General features: G+C 41.3%; 1 protein-coding gene across 3 annotated transcripts in view; it reads left to right on the plus strand.

The window, feature by feature from the left end:
- The window catches only part of GLB1 (galactosidase beta 1), a 115,887-nt gene that overhangs the window by 76,198 nt on the left and 21,810 nt on the right, over window positions 1–17,879 (plus strand). For 2 of the 3 annotated variants that reach the window (XM_049871183.1, XM_049871185.1), the window contains exons 11-14: window positions 776–850; window positions 3,617–3,706; window positions 14,178–14,291; window positions 15,579–15,710. In XM_049871183.1, coding sequence (XP_049727140.1) covers window positions 776–850; window positions 3,617–3,706; window positions 14,178–14,291; window positions 15,579–15,710 — 411 coding nt within the window. The remainder of the gene's footprint in view (window positions 1–775; window positions 851–3,616; window positions 3,707–14,177; window positions 14,292–15,578; window positions 15,711–17,879) is intronic. The other variant, XM_049871184.1, reaches the window with a different exon arrangement.

Below are 17,879 nucleotides of genomic sequence, written 5' to 3' on the forward strand. Positions count from 1 at the left end.
TATAATTTTCTTTTCTTATGGTGTCTTTACCTGGTTTTGATATCAGGGATATGGTGGCTTCATAGAATGAATTTGGTAGTATCCATCCTTTTCTATGCTCTGAAATACCTTTAACTCTTCTCTGAAAATTTGGTAGAACTCTGCAGTGAAGCCTTCCGGACCAGGGCTTTTTTTTTTGGGAGTTTTTTGATTACCTTTTCAATCTCTTCTTTTGTTATGAGTCTGTTTAGTTGTTCTACCTCTGTTTGTGTTAGTTTAGGTAGGTAGTGTGTTTCTAGGAATTCATCCATTTCTTCTAGGTTTTCAAATTTGTTTGAGTATAGTTTTTCATAGTAATCTGATATGATTCTTTTAATTTCAGTTGGGTCTGTTGTAATATCGCCCCTTTCATTTCTTATCCGGGTTATTTGCTTCCTCTCCTGTTTTTCTTTTGTCAGTTTGGCCAATGGTTTATCAATTTTGTTGAGTTTTTCAGAAAACCAGCTTTTGGTCTTGTTAATTCTTTCAGTTGTTTTTCTGTTTTCTATTTCATTTAGTTCAGCTCTAATTTTTATTATTTGTTTTCTTCTGGTGCTGTGGGTTTCACTCACAGACTTTTAAGAACCAGATCGTTTTTTAGCGGAATCCCTTTGTTCATTGCCTTTCCAAAAAATCACACGCACTGCTTTGTTTGACTTTCTTGACCCCGCCCTTTTGAAAAATGAATTTTATGTGATACGTTTCTGAGGGTTTAACAACTTTTTTCTTTTCTCTCTCTTTTCCCACTGGTTTATAGTTTGAGAAGGTACCAGACGGGCCTATCCCTCCATCCACACCGAAGTTTGCATATGGAAAAGTTGCTCTGAAGAAGGTAAGACAGAAACCCCCAAAACCAGAAACGTTAAATTGAAAGTGAGGTAGGTGGGAGTGAGGAACTGGAGCTTAGTGGCAGAGTGAAAGTGCTGTGCTGAGGAATCAGTTGGTTTTTTCCTGTGAATCTCTTTTCTGGGCGACTGATAGGGCAGACGGTGTTTCTGGGAAAATGGGAAGATGGGAGTTGGGAGGATACAGTGTGCGTATTGATGGGGGTGGGCTGTGAACAGGAGGAGACAGGGGAGTTTGGAAGCGTTCTCAAATCATTCCCATCATTTTGGTTCAATTCTCAGTTGTCCAACGTGTGCCAGGAGCCTTTGTAGCACAGCGTGCCCCACAGAACATTTTTTTTTTTTTGTAATCCACTTTTTTCTAGATAGTTCCCAAAAGCCGTAGGCATTTTGATAGGTCTCTGCCCTAAATTATACACTCCCTACCCCCATCTCAAAACCATTACCTATAAGCAAAATTCATTGCTGTCAAGTCGATCCTGACTGATAGCGACGCTATAGGACAGAGTAGAACTGCCCCACGGGGTTTCCAAGGAGTGCCTGGTGGATTTGAACTGCTGACCTTTTGGTTAGCAGTTGAGCAACTGTACCACCAGGGCTCCCTTATGGTCTATAGTCTATATAAGGCACTCAGCTCCTAACTGAAAGGTCAGTGGTTCGAACCCACTGGCTGCTCCGTGGGAGGAAGATGTGGCAGTCTACTTCCCTAAAGATTACATCCTTGGAAGCCCTATGGGGCAGTTCTACTCTGTCCTATAGGGTCGCTATGAGTCAGAATCGACTCGATGGTAGTGGATTTGTTTTTTAGTTTTATGGTCTATATGGTAAGTGGGACATCAGGGGAAAAAGCTAGAAATTAATCAGAAATAGGAATTAAGGGTATGATATTCTAGGGGAAGAAAAAAGAAGAAAAGTTTTAGTTAAATATCTGGAGTGACGAAAGCTAAAGTCAATTTGTTTTGACTGTCTCTGTCTTCAGGTTTTCCCCTCTTATAATCCCTAACTCCTCCTTGTTCTAACTCACAAGAAAAAAAAAACATGAAGTTATGTATTTCTTAAGAATCTTGATATCCTAAAATAGCCTCGCAAGTTTTTATCTTTAGCAAAATGCCAAACATGATTGTATAAATTTTTCCACTGGTGAAACTCTTTGTGGGGCTCTTGTAACATTTTCCACCTGGTGTCAGATGTGTGTGCCACATTCTACAAAGACCGTGGTCTCTCTACCTGATAGGAATCTTTCTTTAGATTGATCAAGCTTTAATTGTACTGGCAAAAGGAGCATTCTCTACTTGCTCATTGCTAGTGCTACATAAGGAAAAGCTTTGTTTTAGAGCAGTGAGAAATTTATTTTTATGTAACAGAAAATAACTGCAAATGCTCAAAACAACAACACTGCTAAAACAAACCTAGCTTAGTACAGAAAGCACATTCTGCTTACCGAAAGGAAAGCCGTGTTAGTGCAAATGGCTTTTCATTGTCGACTAAATATATACAACTTAAGACAGTAAGTTGGCGTATACCAAAAACCAGACCCACTGCTGTCGAGATGGTTCCAACTCATAGCAACTGTATAGGACAGAGTAGAACTGCCCCATAGGGTTTCCAAGGAGCAGCTGGTGGATTCGATCTGCTGACCTTTTGGTTAGCAGCCATAGCTCTTAACCACTGCACCACTAGGGCTCCTTGGCATGTAATGGAATTAAGTTTATTGAGATTGTAGTTATGTAGAAGAAAAGCTTTCACCCTGAGTTGAATTCCTTTAGCTGTCCAGGTGGGTAAACACCCCGTGAGTAGCTGACTTGATAGAGTTAAAACTAAGATTTTTTTTCCTCCCTTGCTCCACATCAGCAAGGTAAAAAAAAACATGGAAAATATAAAATTCCTAATCGGTATCAAGCCATGGAAAGCCCCGGATTTTGAAGTCAAACCCAACTATGAAATTTGGCTCTGCCATCACTTAGGTTTGCTTCTCTGAGCCTCTGTTTCCTCTCGTGGAATAATAACTAGTGTTTCGCTGGATGGTTGTGAGGATTAAATGAGGCACATACACACAAAAAAGAAGCCAAACCCGTTGCCGTCAAGTTGACTCTGACTCATAGTGACCCTATGGGACAGAGTAGAATTGTCCCATAGGGTTTTTCCAACTGCCGAGCTTTTGGTTGCAGCCAAGCTCTTAACCACTGCACCACCAGGGCTCCTTAAATGGGGCAGTGCACGTAAAATGCTCTCTCTCACCTAGAGTTGGTAGGTATGCGGTGATAGTTGTCGTTGTGGTTGTTGCATTGTGATAAGCATGCTGGGTTGCAAGAATACACAACTGTTCTGCTTGAATAAAGAAACGTTTATTGAACGTGTGCTATGTGCTGGGCATTGAAGATGCAACACTACAGACCGTACCATCAAGGAGCTGACAGGCAAGGAAGGCAAAGGCAAACAACTGATACATGATACAGCAACTGTTTGGTTTTTTGTTTTTTTTTGTCTCAGAAGGTTATGAAGCTGATCAGGTATGTTTGCAACACTTTTAAGTGACTATCATTTGTATTTTTCATGAAGAATTAGGGAGCTGATGGAGAGGAACTACAGGTGACTGGGAAGCAACACTGAGTGAAGTTGGAATGATCGATGTTTGTTTGGGGGTTAGGTCACATTCACTGGTGAATGTCCTTGATACGTGGAAAGTCATGCCCTCTGCTGTGATTGCCAGTGAGAGGTGAGAGTGAGTGAATGCTGCTTGTGTTTCTTTTCAGTTAAAGACAGTGGGAGAAGCTCTGAACATTCTGTCTCCTTCTGGGCCCATAAAAAGCCTGTATCCCTTGACCTTTGTCCAGGTGAAACAGGTAGGCCTTCAAAGGTAATGCTTTGCCGTTTTTTCCCATTTGCAAAAATGTGCTTTCTGCACTGCCTGGCAATGCCTGTTCCCAGTGCAAGGACCAGAATGGTAAGCAGGTGACTCCAACCCCAGGTAAATGAACCGTGGTTTTCCAGGCTCTCCTTAGCTTTAAGCACTGTGTGGTGGGCTGATCTTCCCTATATTTTCCCGTCATTTCTTATTACAGCTCAAATAGGAAGTATTTCAGCTTGCTTCAACATAATTTTTTTTTTAAATAATGTTTTATGGTTTTCGGTGAGAGTTTACGCAACAAATTAGGTTCCCATTTTACAATTTCTACACCAATTATTCAGTGACATTGATTATATTTTTCACAGTGTGTCGACATTCTTATTAATTCCACTCTGGTGGTTACATGAGTTCTTTATTTTTTTTTTCAAAATTTTATTTATTTTGTTATGTTGCTGAGAATATACACAGCAAAACATACACCAATTCAATAGTTTCTACGTGTGCAAGTCAGTGACACTGGGTACATTCTTCCAGTTGTGCCACCATTCTCATGCTCCTTTTCTGAGTTGTTCTTCTCTCATTAACATAAACTCACTGCCCCCTAAGGTTCCTGTCTAAACTTTGGAGTTGCTATTGTCAATTTGATCCTATATAGATAGTTCTTAAAAGAGCATAATGCTCAAGGCAGACTTGTTTTACTAGCTAAGCTAAGCGATTGTTTGGTTTTAAGTTGACTTCAATGGATATTTTTGGTTTAAGGTTTAAAGATTATCTCAGGGCAATAGTTTCAGGGGTTCATCCACCCTCCATGGCTCCAGAAAGTCTAGAGTCTATGAGGATTTGAAATTCTGATCTGCATTTTGCCCTTTTTGGTCAGGATTCTTCTATGGGATCTTTGATCAAAATGTTCAGTAATGGTAGCCGGACACCATCCAGTTCTTCTGGTCTCATGGCAAAGGAGGCAGTTATTCATGGAGGCAATTAGCCAGATATTCAATAACCTTCTCCCATTCCTGACTCTCCTTCTTCCTCTGTTGCTCCAGATGAATAGAGATAATTGTTGTGCCTTGGATGGCCACTTACAAACTTTGTGTGTGTGTCAGGGGCAGGGGTGGGGTTTGTGTGAAAGTTTACAGAACAAATTAATTTCCCGTTCAACAATTTATACACATTTTGTTTCATGACATTAGTTGCAATCCCCTCAATGTGAACAGCACACTACCCACTTGGTCACTGGGTTCCCTGTTTCTATTTTCCCATCTTTTCTGCTCCTCCCTGCCTCCTGAACTTTGTTTCTGGGCAAATTCTGCCCTCTTGGTCTGTTATGGTTGATTATTCTGAGAAGCACATTCCTCATGGGTGTTGCTGTTCACTTTATAGGGCCATCTATTGTTTGGCTGAAAGGTGATCTTTTTTGTTTTTTTTTTTTATTGTTTCGCTGAAAGGTGATCTTTGGGAGTGGGTCAGTTCCACTTTTGAAGTGTGTCTAAGGACCATAGTCTTGGGTGTTTCGCCAGTCTCTATCAGGCTAATAAGTCTGGTCTTTTTTATGAATTTGGATTTTGTTCATCATTTTCCTCCCACTCTTTCCAGGACTTTCTGATGTGATCCCTCTCAGAGCAGTTGGTAGTAGTTTGTGTGGTCCATTAGTCCTTTAGACTAGTTGTTTCACTTTTCTTTGCTCTGGACGGGAAGAGACCAATAGTTGTATCTGAGATGGCCACTCGCAAGCTTTTCCTTATTGAACTTTAGGCTGAAGTTTACAGAGCAAATTAGTTTCTCTTTCAAAAATTTATGCACAAATTGTTTTGTGACATTGTTTACAATCCCTGCAATGTGTCAGCACTCTTCCCGTTTCCACCCTGGGTTCTCTGTGTCCATTTGTCCAGGTTTCCTATCCCTTCCCTTCCTGCCTTCTCATCTTTGCTTTTGGCCAGGTGTTGCTCACTTGGCCTTGTGTACTTGATTGATCTAAGAAGCATGTTCCTCTAGTGTGTTATTGTTTGTTTTGCATGCTTGTCTAATCTTTGGGTGAAAGGAGGACTTCAGGAGTGGCTTCAGTTCTGAGTTAGCAGGGCGTCCAGGCACCATAGTCTTGGAGGTTACTCCTGTCTCTGTCAGACCAGTAAGTCTGGTCTTTTTTGTGAATTCGAATTTTGTTCTACGTTTTTCTCCCACTCTGTCCAAGACCCTCTATTGTGATCTTGTCAGATCTGCCTGTGGTGGTAGCCAATCACCATCTAGTTCTTCTGGGCTCAGGTGCTTGCAAACTTTTAAGACCCCAGTTGCTACTCGCCAGAGTAGAATGTAGAACATTGTCTTATGGACTATGTTATGCCGATTCACCTAGATGTCCCCCTAGACTATGGTCCTGAGCCCTCAAGTCCAGTGACTCAGTCCCTCAAGATGTTTGGCGGCTAAGAAGTTTGCATAACTTTGCCCCCTGTGTGCTGTACTATGTACATGGGTATCTTGCAGCACATACAAATACGTACATAGAAACACCCTCTGCCAATCCTATATGTGCTCGTGGGAGTACTCCCATACACCATCCCACACCTGTTCAACTTACATATATACATATGTATCTACTTGTAAATTATTGTTTGTTACTACTGTCTGTCAGTTTGTCGTACTGTGGGGGCTTGTGTGTTGCTGTGATGCTGGAAGCTATGCCACCGGTATTCAGATACCAGCAGGGTCACGCATGGAGTACAGGTTTCAGCTGAGCTTCCAGACTAAGACAGACTAGGAGGAAGGACCCAGCAGTCTACTTCTGAAAAGCATTAGCCAGTGAAAACCTCATGAATAGCAGCGGAACATTGTCTGATATAGTGCTGGAAGATGAGCCCCCCAGGTTGGAAGGCCCTCAAAAGATGACTGGGGAAGAGCTGCCTCCTCAAAGTAGAGTCGACCTTAATGACGTGGATTGAGTAAAGCTTTCGGGATCTTCATTTGCTGATGTGGCACTACTCAAAATGAGAAGAAACAGCTGCAAACATCCATTAATAATTGGAACCTGGAATGCACGAAGTACGAATCTAGGAAAATTGGAAATCGTCAAAAATGAAATGGAACACATAAGCATCGATATCCTAGGCATTAGTGAGCTGAAAAGGACTGGTGTTGGCCGTTTTGAATCAGACAATCATATAGTCTACTATGCTGGGAATGACAACTCGAAGAGGAATGGTGATGCATTCATTGTCAGAAAGAATGTTTCAAGATCTATCCTGAAGTACAACGCTGTCAGTGATAGGATAATATCCATATGCCTACAAGGAAGACCAGTTAATACGACTATTATTCAAATTTATGCACCAACCACTAGGGCCAAAGATGAAGAAATAGAAGATTTTTATCAGCTGCTGCAGTCTGAAATTGATCGAACATGCAATCAAGATGCATTGATAATTACTGGTGATTGGAATGCAAAAGTTGGAAACAAAGAAGAAGGATCAGTAGTTGGAAAATATGGCCTTGGTGATAGAACCAATGCCGGAGATCGAATGATAGAATTTTGCAAGACCAACGACTTCCTCATTGCAAATACCTTCTTTCACCAACATAAACGGCCACTATACACATCGACCTCACTAGATGGAACACACGGAAATCAAATTGACAACATCTGTGGAAAGAGACGATGGAAAAGCTCAATATCATCAGTCAGAACAAGGCCAGGGGCCGACTGTGGAACAGACCATCAATTGTTCACATGCAAGCTCAAGCTGAAACTGAAGAAAATCAGAGCAAGTCCACGAGAGCCAAAATACAACCTTGAGAATATCCCACCTGAATTTAGAGACCATCTCAAGAATAGATTTGACACATTGAACACTAGTGACCGAAGACCAGACGAGTTGTGGAATGACATCAAGGACATCATCCATGAAGAAAGCAAGAGGTCACTGAAAAGACAGGAAAGAAAGAAAAGACCAAGGTGGATGTCAGAGGAGACTCTGAAACTTGCTCTTGAGCGTCGAGCAGCTAAAGCAAAAGGAAGAATTGATGAAGTAAAAGAAGTGAACAGAGAAGACAAAATAAAATATTATAATGACATGTGCAAAGAGCTGGAGATGGAAAACCAAAAGGGAAGAACATGCTCGGCGTTTCTCAAGCTGAAAGAACTGAAGAAAAAATTCAAGCCTCGAGTTGAAATAGTGAAGGATTCCATGGGGAAAATATTAAGTGATGCAGGAAGCATCAAAGAAGATGGAAGGAATACACAGAGTCATTATACCAAAAACAATTAGTCGATATCCAACCATTTCAAGAGGTGGCACATAATCAGGAACCGATGGTACTGTAGGAAGAAGTCTAAGCTGCTCTGAAGGGGCTGGCGAAAAACAAGGCTCCAGGAATTGATGGAATATCAATTGAGATGTTTCAACAAACAGATGCAGCGCTGGAGGTGCTCACTCGTCTATGCCAAGAAATATGGAAGACAGCTTCCTGACCAACTGATTGGAAGATATCCATATTTATGCCTATTCCCAAGAAAGATGATCCAACCAAATGTGGAAGTTATAGAACAATATCATTAATATCACACACAAGCAAAATTCTGCTGAAGATCATTCAAAAACGGCTGCAGCAGTATATCGACAGGGAACTGCCAGAAATTCAGGCTGGTTTCAGAAGAGGACGTGGAACCAGGGATATCATCGCTGATGTCAGATGGATCCTGGCTGAAAGCAGAGAATACCAGCAGGATGTTTACCTTTGTTTTATTGATTATGCAAAGGCATTTGACTGTGTGGATCATAACAAACTATGGACAACACTGCAAAGAATGGGAATTCCAGAACACTTAATTGTGCTCATGATGAACCTTTACATAGATCAAGAAGCAGTTGTTCGGACAGAACAAGGGGATACTGATTGGTTTAAAGCCAGGAAAGGTGTGCATCAGGGTTGTATTCTTTCACCATACCTATTCAATCTGTATGCTGAACAAATAATCCGAGAAGCTGGACTATATGAAGAAGAACGGGGCATCAGGATTGGAGGAAGACTCATTCACAACCTGCGTTGTGCAGATGACACAACCTTGCTTGCTGAAAGAGAAAAGGACTTGAAGCACTTACTAATGAAGATCAAAGACCACAGCTTTCAGTATGCATTACACCTCAACATAAAAAAAAAAAAAAAAAAATCCTCACATCTGGACCAATGAGTAACATCATGATAAACGAAGAAAAGATTGAAGTTGTCAAGGATTTCATTTTACTTGGATCCACAATCAACAGCCATGGAAGCAGCAGTCAAATCAAGCGACGCATTGCATTGGGTAAATCTGCTGCAAAGGACCTCTTCAAAGTGTTGAAGAGCAAAGATGTCACCTTGAGGACTAAGGTGCGCCTGACCCAAGCCATGGTATTTTCAATCACATCATATGCACGTGAAAGCTGGACAATGAATAAGGAAGACCAAAGAAGAGTTGACGCCTTTGAACTGTGGTGTTGGCGAAGAATATTGAATATACCACGGACTGCCAAAAGAACGAACAGATCTGTCTTAGAAGAAGTACAGCCAAAATGCTCCTTAGAAGCAAGGATGGCAAGACTGCGTCTTACACGCTTTGGACATGTTGTCAGGAGGGATCAGTCCCTGGAGGAGAAGGACATCATGCTTGGCAGAGTACAGGGTCAGCGGAAAAGAGGAAAACCCTCAACGAGGTGGATTGACACAGTGCCTGCAACAATGAGCTCAAGCATAACAACGATTTTAAGGATGGTGCAGGACTGGGCAGTGTTTCGTTCTGTTGTGCAGAGGGTCGCTATGAGTCAGAACCGACTTGATGGCACCTAACAACAACACTAGTGTTTTTGCAGGATTATGTATATAATAGTACTTACCATTGTTTCCTTTCCCTCATGAGTACCTCCCAGTGTCTTGCTTTGCCTTTTTCATGTTGTGCTGACATCCAGCTTGTTGTGTATTGCCTTTCCCTTCACCTAAGTTAATATGTGCATAGGGTCGCTATGAGTCGGAACCGACTCGACGGCAGCTAACAACAACGAAGTTAATATGTGTCTACCATCTAGTGATTTTCCTTCCCTCCCCCTCCCATCCTTGGTAACCATCAGAGAATGTTTCTTTCCTTGTGTAAACCCTTTCTCGATTTTTTATAATAGTGGTCTCATACAACATTTGTCCTTTTGTGATTGACTTATTTTACTCAGCATAATGTCCTCCAGGTTCATCCATGTCGTGAAATGTTTCATGAATTTATCACTAATCTTTAACAGTGCGTAGTATTCCATTATGTGTCTGTACCATAGTTTATCCATTCCTCCATTGATGGGCACTTAGGTTGTTTCCATCTTTTTGCTATTGTGAATAATGCTGTGATGAACACAGGTGTGCATCTGTCTATTCCTGTCACAGCTCTTATTTCTCTAGGATATATATGTAGTCGTGGGATTGCTGGATCGTATGATATCTTGATTTCTAACTTTTTAAGGAAATGCCATACCATTTTTCACAGTGGTTATTCCATTTTACAATGAGAGTTCCAGCCTCCCTACACCCTTGCCAGCATTTGTTGTTTTGTTTTTTATCATAGCTATTATTGCTGGGGTGAGATGATATCTCATTATAATTTTGATTTGTATCTCTCTAGTGGTTAAGAGCTCGGCTGCTAACCAAAAGATTGGCAGTTCAGATCCACCAGCTGCCCCTTGAAAGTCCCATGGGGCAGTTCTACTCTGTCCTAAAGGGTTGCTATCTGTCAGAACCGACTCGACAGCACATAACAACTACAAAAAAAAAAATGGATAATGATTGTGAACATCTCTTCATGTATTTGTTGGCCACCTGAATGTTTTCTTTGTTGAAGTGTCTGTTCATGTCCTTTGCCCAATTTTTAATTGGATTGTTTGACTTTTGTTGTTGAGGTGTTAAAGTTTTTTTTATAAATTTTAGAGATTAGTCTTAGATGTCCCCCTAGACTATGGTCCTAAGCCCTCAAGCCCAGTGACTCAGTCCCTCAAGGTGTTTGGTGGCTTAGAACCTGTAGGTTCTCTTTTGGAGATGTCTTTTGATGCACATAAGTGTTTAATTTTGGGAGCTCCCAGTTGTCTGGTTTATCTTCTGTTGTTTGTACATTTTTAGTTATGTTTGATAGTCTATTTATGCCATAAATTAGGGCCCTTAGTTTTTCCCCTATTTTTTCTTCTATGATCTTTAGTTTTAGGCTTTATATTTAGGTCTTTGATCCATCTTATTTTTTTTATATGGTGTGAGGTATGGACCCTGTTTCATTTTTCTGCAAATGGATATGCAGTTTTGCCAGCACCATTTGTTAAAGAGACTCTTTCTTCCCCCATTTAATGCATTTTGGCCCGTTGTTGAACATCAGCTGTCCGTAGGTAGATGGGTTTACTTCTGGGTTCTTAGTTCTGTTCCATTGGTCTACGTGTTTGTCATTGTTTCAACATGATTCTGTACAAGTTAAAAATTGAGTGCAACTGGTCTAACTAACCTGTCTTACTAGGTATCAGTGGAAAAACATTATTTTAATACTCAAAAAAGAAAATCTAATTGTTTGCCTGTCCTTAGCCCAAAGTTATGAGGACTGTGTTCTTGGTATATTGAGTTCTTGGAGATTCTTTTTCATGGTTTTGAGAACAGAGTACGTTCTTTTTTTTTTTTAACTTTTTTTAATCATACTGTAGACGAAGGTTTACCTACGTTCTTTTTTGTTGTTTTGTTTTTTAAATCTCTAGACATTGCCCCGTCTCTTTCAAAAGTTTTTTTTTTTTTCTTAGCATCTTATTTTGGAAATTTTCAAGTCTAAAAAAATTGCAAGAATAACACAACAACTACCCATATACTCTTCACCTAGATCCACCAGTTGTTAACAGTTAGGTACGCTTGCTTTATCTTTCTCTGTGCGCGTGTATAGTTTACTTTTTTTTTCTTTTGAACCTTTTGAGTTAATTACCAACATCATGTCACTTCACCTCTAAATATTGCATCGTGTGTCTTCTAAGGACATTGTCTCTCATAACCACAGTGCAATGCTCACGTTCAAAAAATTTAACATTGATGCAGTCTATTACTTCACGAGCATTCCACATTCCAATGCCCCTGATTTTTCCAACTATGTACTTTATGGCTTACTTTTTTTTCCAACCCACTGTCTAATCCATGATCATGCATTGTATTTAATTATAGTATCTTTTTAATCTTCTTTAACCTAAGACTTTTACTGTCTTTTTTTTTTTAAATACCCTCCTCATGACATGACATTTTTTAAGAGTTCAAGCCAGTTGTTTTGTAGACTGTCCCTCATTGAATAGATTCAAGTAAAACATTTTTACATGACACATGGCAAAGGTGACATGTTCTCAGGGCACCATAACAGGATGCCCATGAGGTCAGTTTGTCCCCTTATTGGTGATGTCAAGTTTGATCATTTCAGTCATGGACTCTGGACTTTCTGGGGCCACGGAGGCTGGATGAACCCCTGAAACTCTTGCCCTGAGATAATCTTTAAACCTTAAACCAAAAATATCCCTTGAAGTCTCCTTAAAACCAAACAATAGTTTAGCTTAACTAGTAAGGAATGTCTGCCTTGAGCAGTGCGCTTTTTTCAGAGCTCTCTATATGGGATCAAATTGACAACAGCAACTCCAAAGATTAGATGGGGACCTTAGAGGGCAGTGGGTTTATGTTGATGCAGGAGGAACGACTCAGAAAAGGAGGTGAGAATAGCGGCACAACTCAAAGAATGTAATCAGTGTCACTGATCGTACATGTAGAAACTATTGAATCCGTTATGTTTTGCTGTATATATTCTCAACAACAGAGGCAAAATAAAAAAAAATTTTGATCACAGCCAGCCCCATTTTTGAAATGGAAGGTTACCTGAATCCTCCTTTCTGATTTTGGTTGTAAAATAACAGCATATCTTATCTTAGTTTAGTGTATTTTGCCTCCAGTTACTATTTTTACACTTGTGTATTTTATTTCAAGGACTTTTGTTTTGTGGTGAGTAAAAATGGATAATTAAGTCCTCCTCCCCTTTTTTGTTGACCTTGGGAAGTGAATTCCAGGTTAATGTATAATCACTTGTAACCAGTGTTCTTTCTCAGAACGCTTGGCCAAGGTAGTGCCCTCGGACTGGGTGGGGGCTTCAGGTTCTGGCAAGCCCCTGGCATGTTTATTGCCAGTGAAACCCATGGGAGATAGGATGCAAGCTCCAGGAAGCAGAGTGCTGCCCCAGTGCCCCTGCAGGCTGCTGGCCCCTGAGGCCTCGGCCCTACCTTCGCAGCCAGTGTGCCATAGCTTCTGTCCTCTCCTGGAAACAAAGGTTCCTCAGCCTCCCAGCTAGCGCTTACCACTTCGATTAGTTTAAAAAGAAACAAATGAGAGAGAGGTTGAGATTTGGGGCCTGGGGGGATGGGGTTCTTGTGCTGGAAGGTATGGGTGGCGGCCCCAGTGGCATTTCTTTTGTTTCCCCACAAGAAAGTGGATTCCTGTTTTCTTCAACTCCTCCAGATCGCCCTTCCCCGCCTGAGGTGCACTTCCTTTTCTTCCTGGCCTCCAAAACGGGGAGTTTTTCTGTCTCTTGCTGGAGTGCTATTTGCGTTCTGTCATGTAACTCAGGACTTCATCCCAGCTCATTCTTGCCAATGTTCTCGTGGGATAAATAGGCGAAGTCAATAGCTGTGATGCTCTGTACTGCGACTGCTGAGGCTATTGTTCGAGGCCTTCAGCACCTAAAAGTATTTTCTGACTCAGCAGCCAGTCGCGTGCTACTGTCTTAGCTATCCTTCTTGCCCTTCCTCCCCTGGTATTTTTTATGTGATGGCAGATTTAGCCCAAGAGCCTGGAAAACTTTTCAACAAACACCGCTTCATCTCTTGACTGTGTTATCGTTTTTTGTTCGTTTTTAATTGGTTTTTCTTGTTTTGTTTTCTTAGCGTGTGTTTATATATATGTATAACATAAAATTTGTAATTTTAACCATTTCTAAGTGTACAAGTCAGTGACATTAATTACATTCACAGTGCTGTGAAACTATCAGCACTACCTGTTTCTAAAACTTTTTAATCACCCCAAACAGAAACTCAGTACCTCTTAAGCAATAACTAACTCCTCATTTTTTTTTTTGAGTTAACACAAATAACCTTCTTATGTATATATGATGTGATCCCCCTAAGTGACAAATCACTTAGCCTGTCCAGAGTCCAGTTTCCTCTTCTGTAAAAGGGGTGTTTGATGAGGCACCCTTCAGCCTTTCTTGCCATTTTCTGCCATGGTAGTTATTCTGTGATCTAAAGATATGAGCCAGTCCCTTTCTTTCAGACTGAATTTTTGCTGGGGGTGGGGGAAGCTCTTCATTCCTTATGGTTTTAGAAATGTCACTGTTGTCACGTAGATCAAGGGTAACCGAGTTGTCTTAAAATGAATGGCTAGAGTGATGTATTTTTCTTCAATCCGTTTCTTACCAGTATTTTGGGTTTGTGCTATACCGGACAACTCTCCCTAAAAATTGCAGCGACCCGACACCACTCTCTGCACCCTTAAATGGAGTCCGTGATCGTGCCTACATCTCAGTGAATGGGGTAAGAATTGTTTCTCAACTGCATTTCTGCTTTAACAGGGCGGCAGGGGCGGGGGAGGAATGTGGCATTGAGGCCTCTGTCTACCTTTCCAACCTCGGTCTCCTCTTTGCATCCCTTAGCTGGGCACTTTGCTTGCTGGTGTGGCCTCACCCATGCTCCATCTGCCTTGACTACCCCCCTCACCCATCTCGCTACTGGGAGCTGTGCTCAAGGCCCCACCTTCTCTAGCACCTTCCCTTCTCCCCCAAAACCACCCTTCTCTGACTGACCATGATGGAGTCTTGCCCGAGTCTTCTTTTCTCACTGAACGCTGAGCTCCAGGAGGACAGGGTCCATTTCTGGTTCAGCTTTGTAAATGGCACTGATTCATTTAGCTTTGTGCCTTCATCCTGCATGAGAAACTATATTCTCAAGGATGTTTTATGATCGTCGTCACTAAAATACACAAAGAACTTTGTTTCACAACAAAGCACAGGTACATTTTAGGATTTCCATTCCTGTCACTGAAGTCATCACATGAAAGAACACATGAAGAGATTTTTCTAACCAGGGAAGTTTGTTCAGAAGACTTAAAAATTAAAACATTTCCATTCTGTGGTGATCAGTGCTTTTAATTTCAGTTGGAGCAAGTTTTAAGACATTATGCTATACTGATTTTTTTTCTGTTTTCCTTCAATTTTGTCTTAGTGAGTTGTGGTCATGTAATGTCAATTTTTAAAAATCTAGGCTTTTTTAAAAAAAACATTAGGAACTATGTTGCTGATAAAATACTGTTGTTTTTCCTTCATTCTACTCAATAATTTTTTTGTGGTTAATGCATTATATCAAGTCTTTTGAGGTGAGAATACTCCAGCTAACTCTGATTTTATCTCATTTATCTGATTTTGTCTCATCTCTCTATGTTGTTTAGAAGCTGTTTTTCATGTGACTGGTTTATGTGCTTTGAGAATATGAAGCGATTCCTCTAATACGAATCCACCCTGGAAATTTGCCCCCCATTTGCTTTCTATTAAAAATAGATGAGCAGCAAAACATCCCAGGGCAAAGGAAACCAACCTAGACTTTCCCTTGCTTTGAGCTGTGTCTGGTGATTTTCCTGTTCAGAAGTCAGTGCTAAGGGAACTTGGCCATGTGGCCGGTGATGGGGCTCACAGGCTAGCAAAGCATTCCCTACCAAGTCTGGCACAACTTCAAGGCTGCAAAATGAGAGCTAAATAAACTGAGCATGCTGTCTTCCTTCGCTGATCTTCTTACCTAGTCAATTCTTATTTGGCATTGAACCTACAGGTCCCCCAGGGAATCCTTGAGCGAAACAAGGTGTTCGTTACTAACATAACAGGGAAAGCTGGAGCCACTCTGGACCTGCTGGTGGAAAACATGGGGCGTGTCAACTATGGCAGATATACCAATGACTCTAAGGTAGGAAAAGCAGATCATTTGGGCACTCGCGTTATTGGGCTGACCTCTGTCATCTTATTGCAGACATGTTAGCCTCTTTGCTTTTTATTGAAGACACCGTTGCTGACATGCTTGAGAATCCAGTCAGCATCAAAGGTTAGAACCATGACTGCAAGTCTGCTGCCAGCCAGGATCCTGATTGCCTTGACTTTCCCTCTGTCGTCAGTTAACCACAAGAAGCTACAGAGTTCTAGAATACCTAAACGTTCTTTACAGCTCTCCTGTGCCACTTTTTGTAATTCCCAGGGTCCTGCTGAAATGTTTAAGTTTTAATTTTTTCTCCATAAATATGGTGAGCATGATTGTTTTTATAGCTCATGCCTGATAACTTCAATGTCTGGAGCCACTGGGGATCTATTTCTGTTGTCTGTTTTTGCTCATTCACCCTGATGGTATCTTGTCCCCTCCTGTGCCTGGTTATTTTGCATTGTGTTCTGCACAATGTGTTTTAAAAAATATTTTAGAAATCATTTGAGGCCTGGGATGATTTTTGTTTGTTTCTGTAGGCTCCTGGGGATGCTAATTATCCGGTACCACCTTAAGTCAGGTTTAAGGTTTTTTTGGGGCTGTCTGAAAAACATGAAGCCTGGCTGCAGTTCGTCCAGGTCACCCTTCAGTGGTCTCAACCCAAGGTGGGGAATAAGGGCATGGTTTATCAGGGCCACATCTTTCTGATTTTTGTCTCCCTTGGGTCCATCAGGTTCCCAAAAACACCGCTCAGCTTCTTACCTACCTCTTCCCAATTACAGGTGCCCCTAGGGCAAAAGTGGGGCTTTGGGGCTCATCTCTCTGGGTTCCCATCCTCTCCCTCATCTTGACCTATGAGTTTCTCACTATCTTGTTAGATCTTAATGCCATCAGGAAGATTTATAAAATATATCCCATTGAGGATTTTTAGTTGTCTTCAATTAGCCTGCCTTTGTCAGAAGCAGAACTTGCCATAAATAGATCTTTGATAAATTTAGGAGTAGCAAAGGGGAAATGGTGCCCTGGTGGTGCAGTGGTTAAGAGTTTGGCTGCTAACAAAAAGGTCAGCAGTTTGAACCCATTAGCCTTGGAAACCCTATGTTGTCATTGTTGTTTTTGTTAGGTGCCATCAAGTTGGTTCTGACTCAGTGACCCTATGTACTGGAAGCTCAGCTGAAACCTGTCCACCATGGGTGACCCTGCTAGCATCTGAATACTGGTGGCATAGCTTCCAGCATCACAGCAACATGCAATCCCCCACAGTATGACAAACTGACAGACACGTAGGTGTGGAAACCCTATGGGGCAGTTCTATTCTGTCCCATAGGGTCTCTGTGAGTCAGAATCAACTTGATGGCATCAGGTTTGGTTTGGTTTGGGTTACAGGAGAAACGGACCCAAGGCCTTATTTCTAACTCAGACTCAATCTACTTTCTTTTAAGCTTTGAAAATGCCTTAAAACACTGTACTTGAAGCACTCTTACTTCCTGAGCTCTCTAACCTTAATGGATGTCCTTAAACTATTGAGCAGATACACAAAGAGGAAATATGAACATCCTCAGTAGATTTTCACACTGAATTGCAGAATTGCATTTATTGCAGGTTTAGGTCTGGGTCTGAATAAACCAACGGACTGATTTTATAGAGTCAGAAAGATTGTGGCCGTACATATCATGTCTCCCTGGAAACATAAAAAAATTCTTTTTTTAATGGAAACACAGCTACGACGTATTAAGTAAAAGTCCATATATTTCTCATTCTTTATTCTCAGGCATGCACAACCTAAGGAGGCTTACACACTCTACACCCAGGGCACACTATCGTGTGTGTCTTCTGGTTTATGGCCCTCCCAGTTGGGACAAAGGAGCCATGGTGATGCAGTGGTTAAGAGGTACGGCTGCTAAGCAAAAGGTCAGCAGTTCGAATCCACCAGCCACTCCTTAGAAACCTATAAGGCAGTTCTACTGTGTCCTATAGGGTCACTAGGAGTCAGAATTGATTCCAAGGCAGTGGGTAGTTGGGACAAAAAGCGGAACATTGGTATCATCATTTGGTTGTATTTTTCGAAATAGAGGTAGTTATTTCACTTAATTATACATGTCAGACATGCTTGTGGGGGAAAAACAATCAAACCGTCCTGAAATATGTAATGTAAATGGTGAA

This window comes from Elephas maximus, chromosome 27, assembly GCF_024166365.1.
Source record: "Elephas maximus indicus isolate mEleMax1 chromosome 27, mEleMax1 primary haplotype, whole genome shotgun sequence".
Classification (NCBI taxonomy): Eukaryota; Metazoa; Chordata; class Mammalia; order Proboscidea; family Elephantidae; genus Elephas; species Elephas maximus.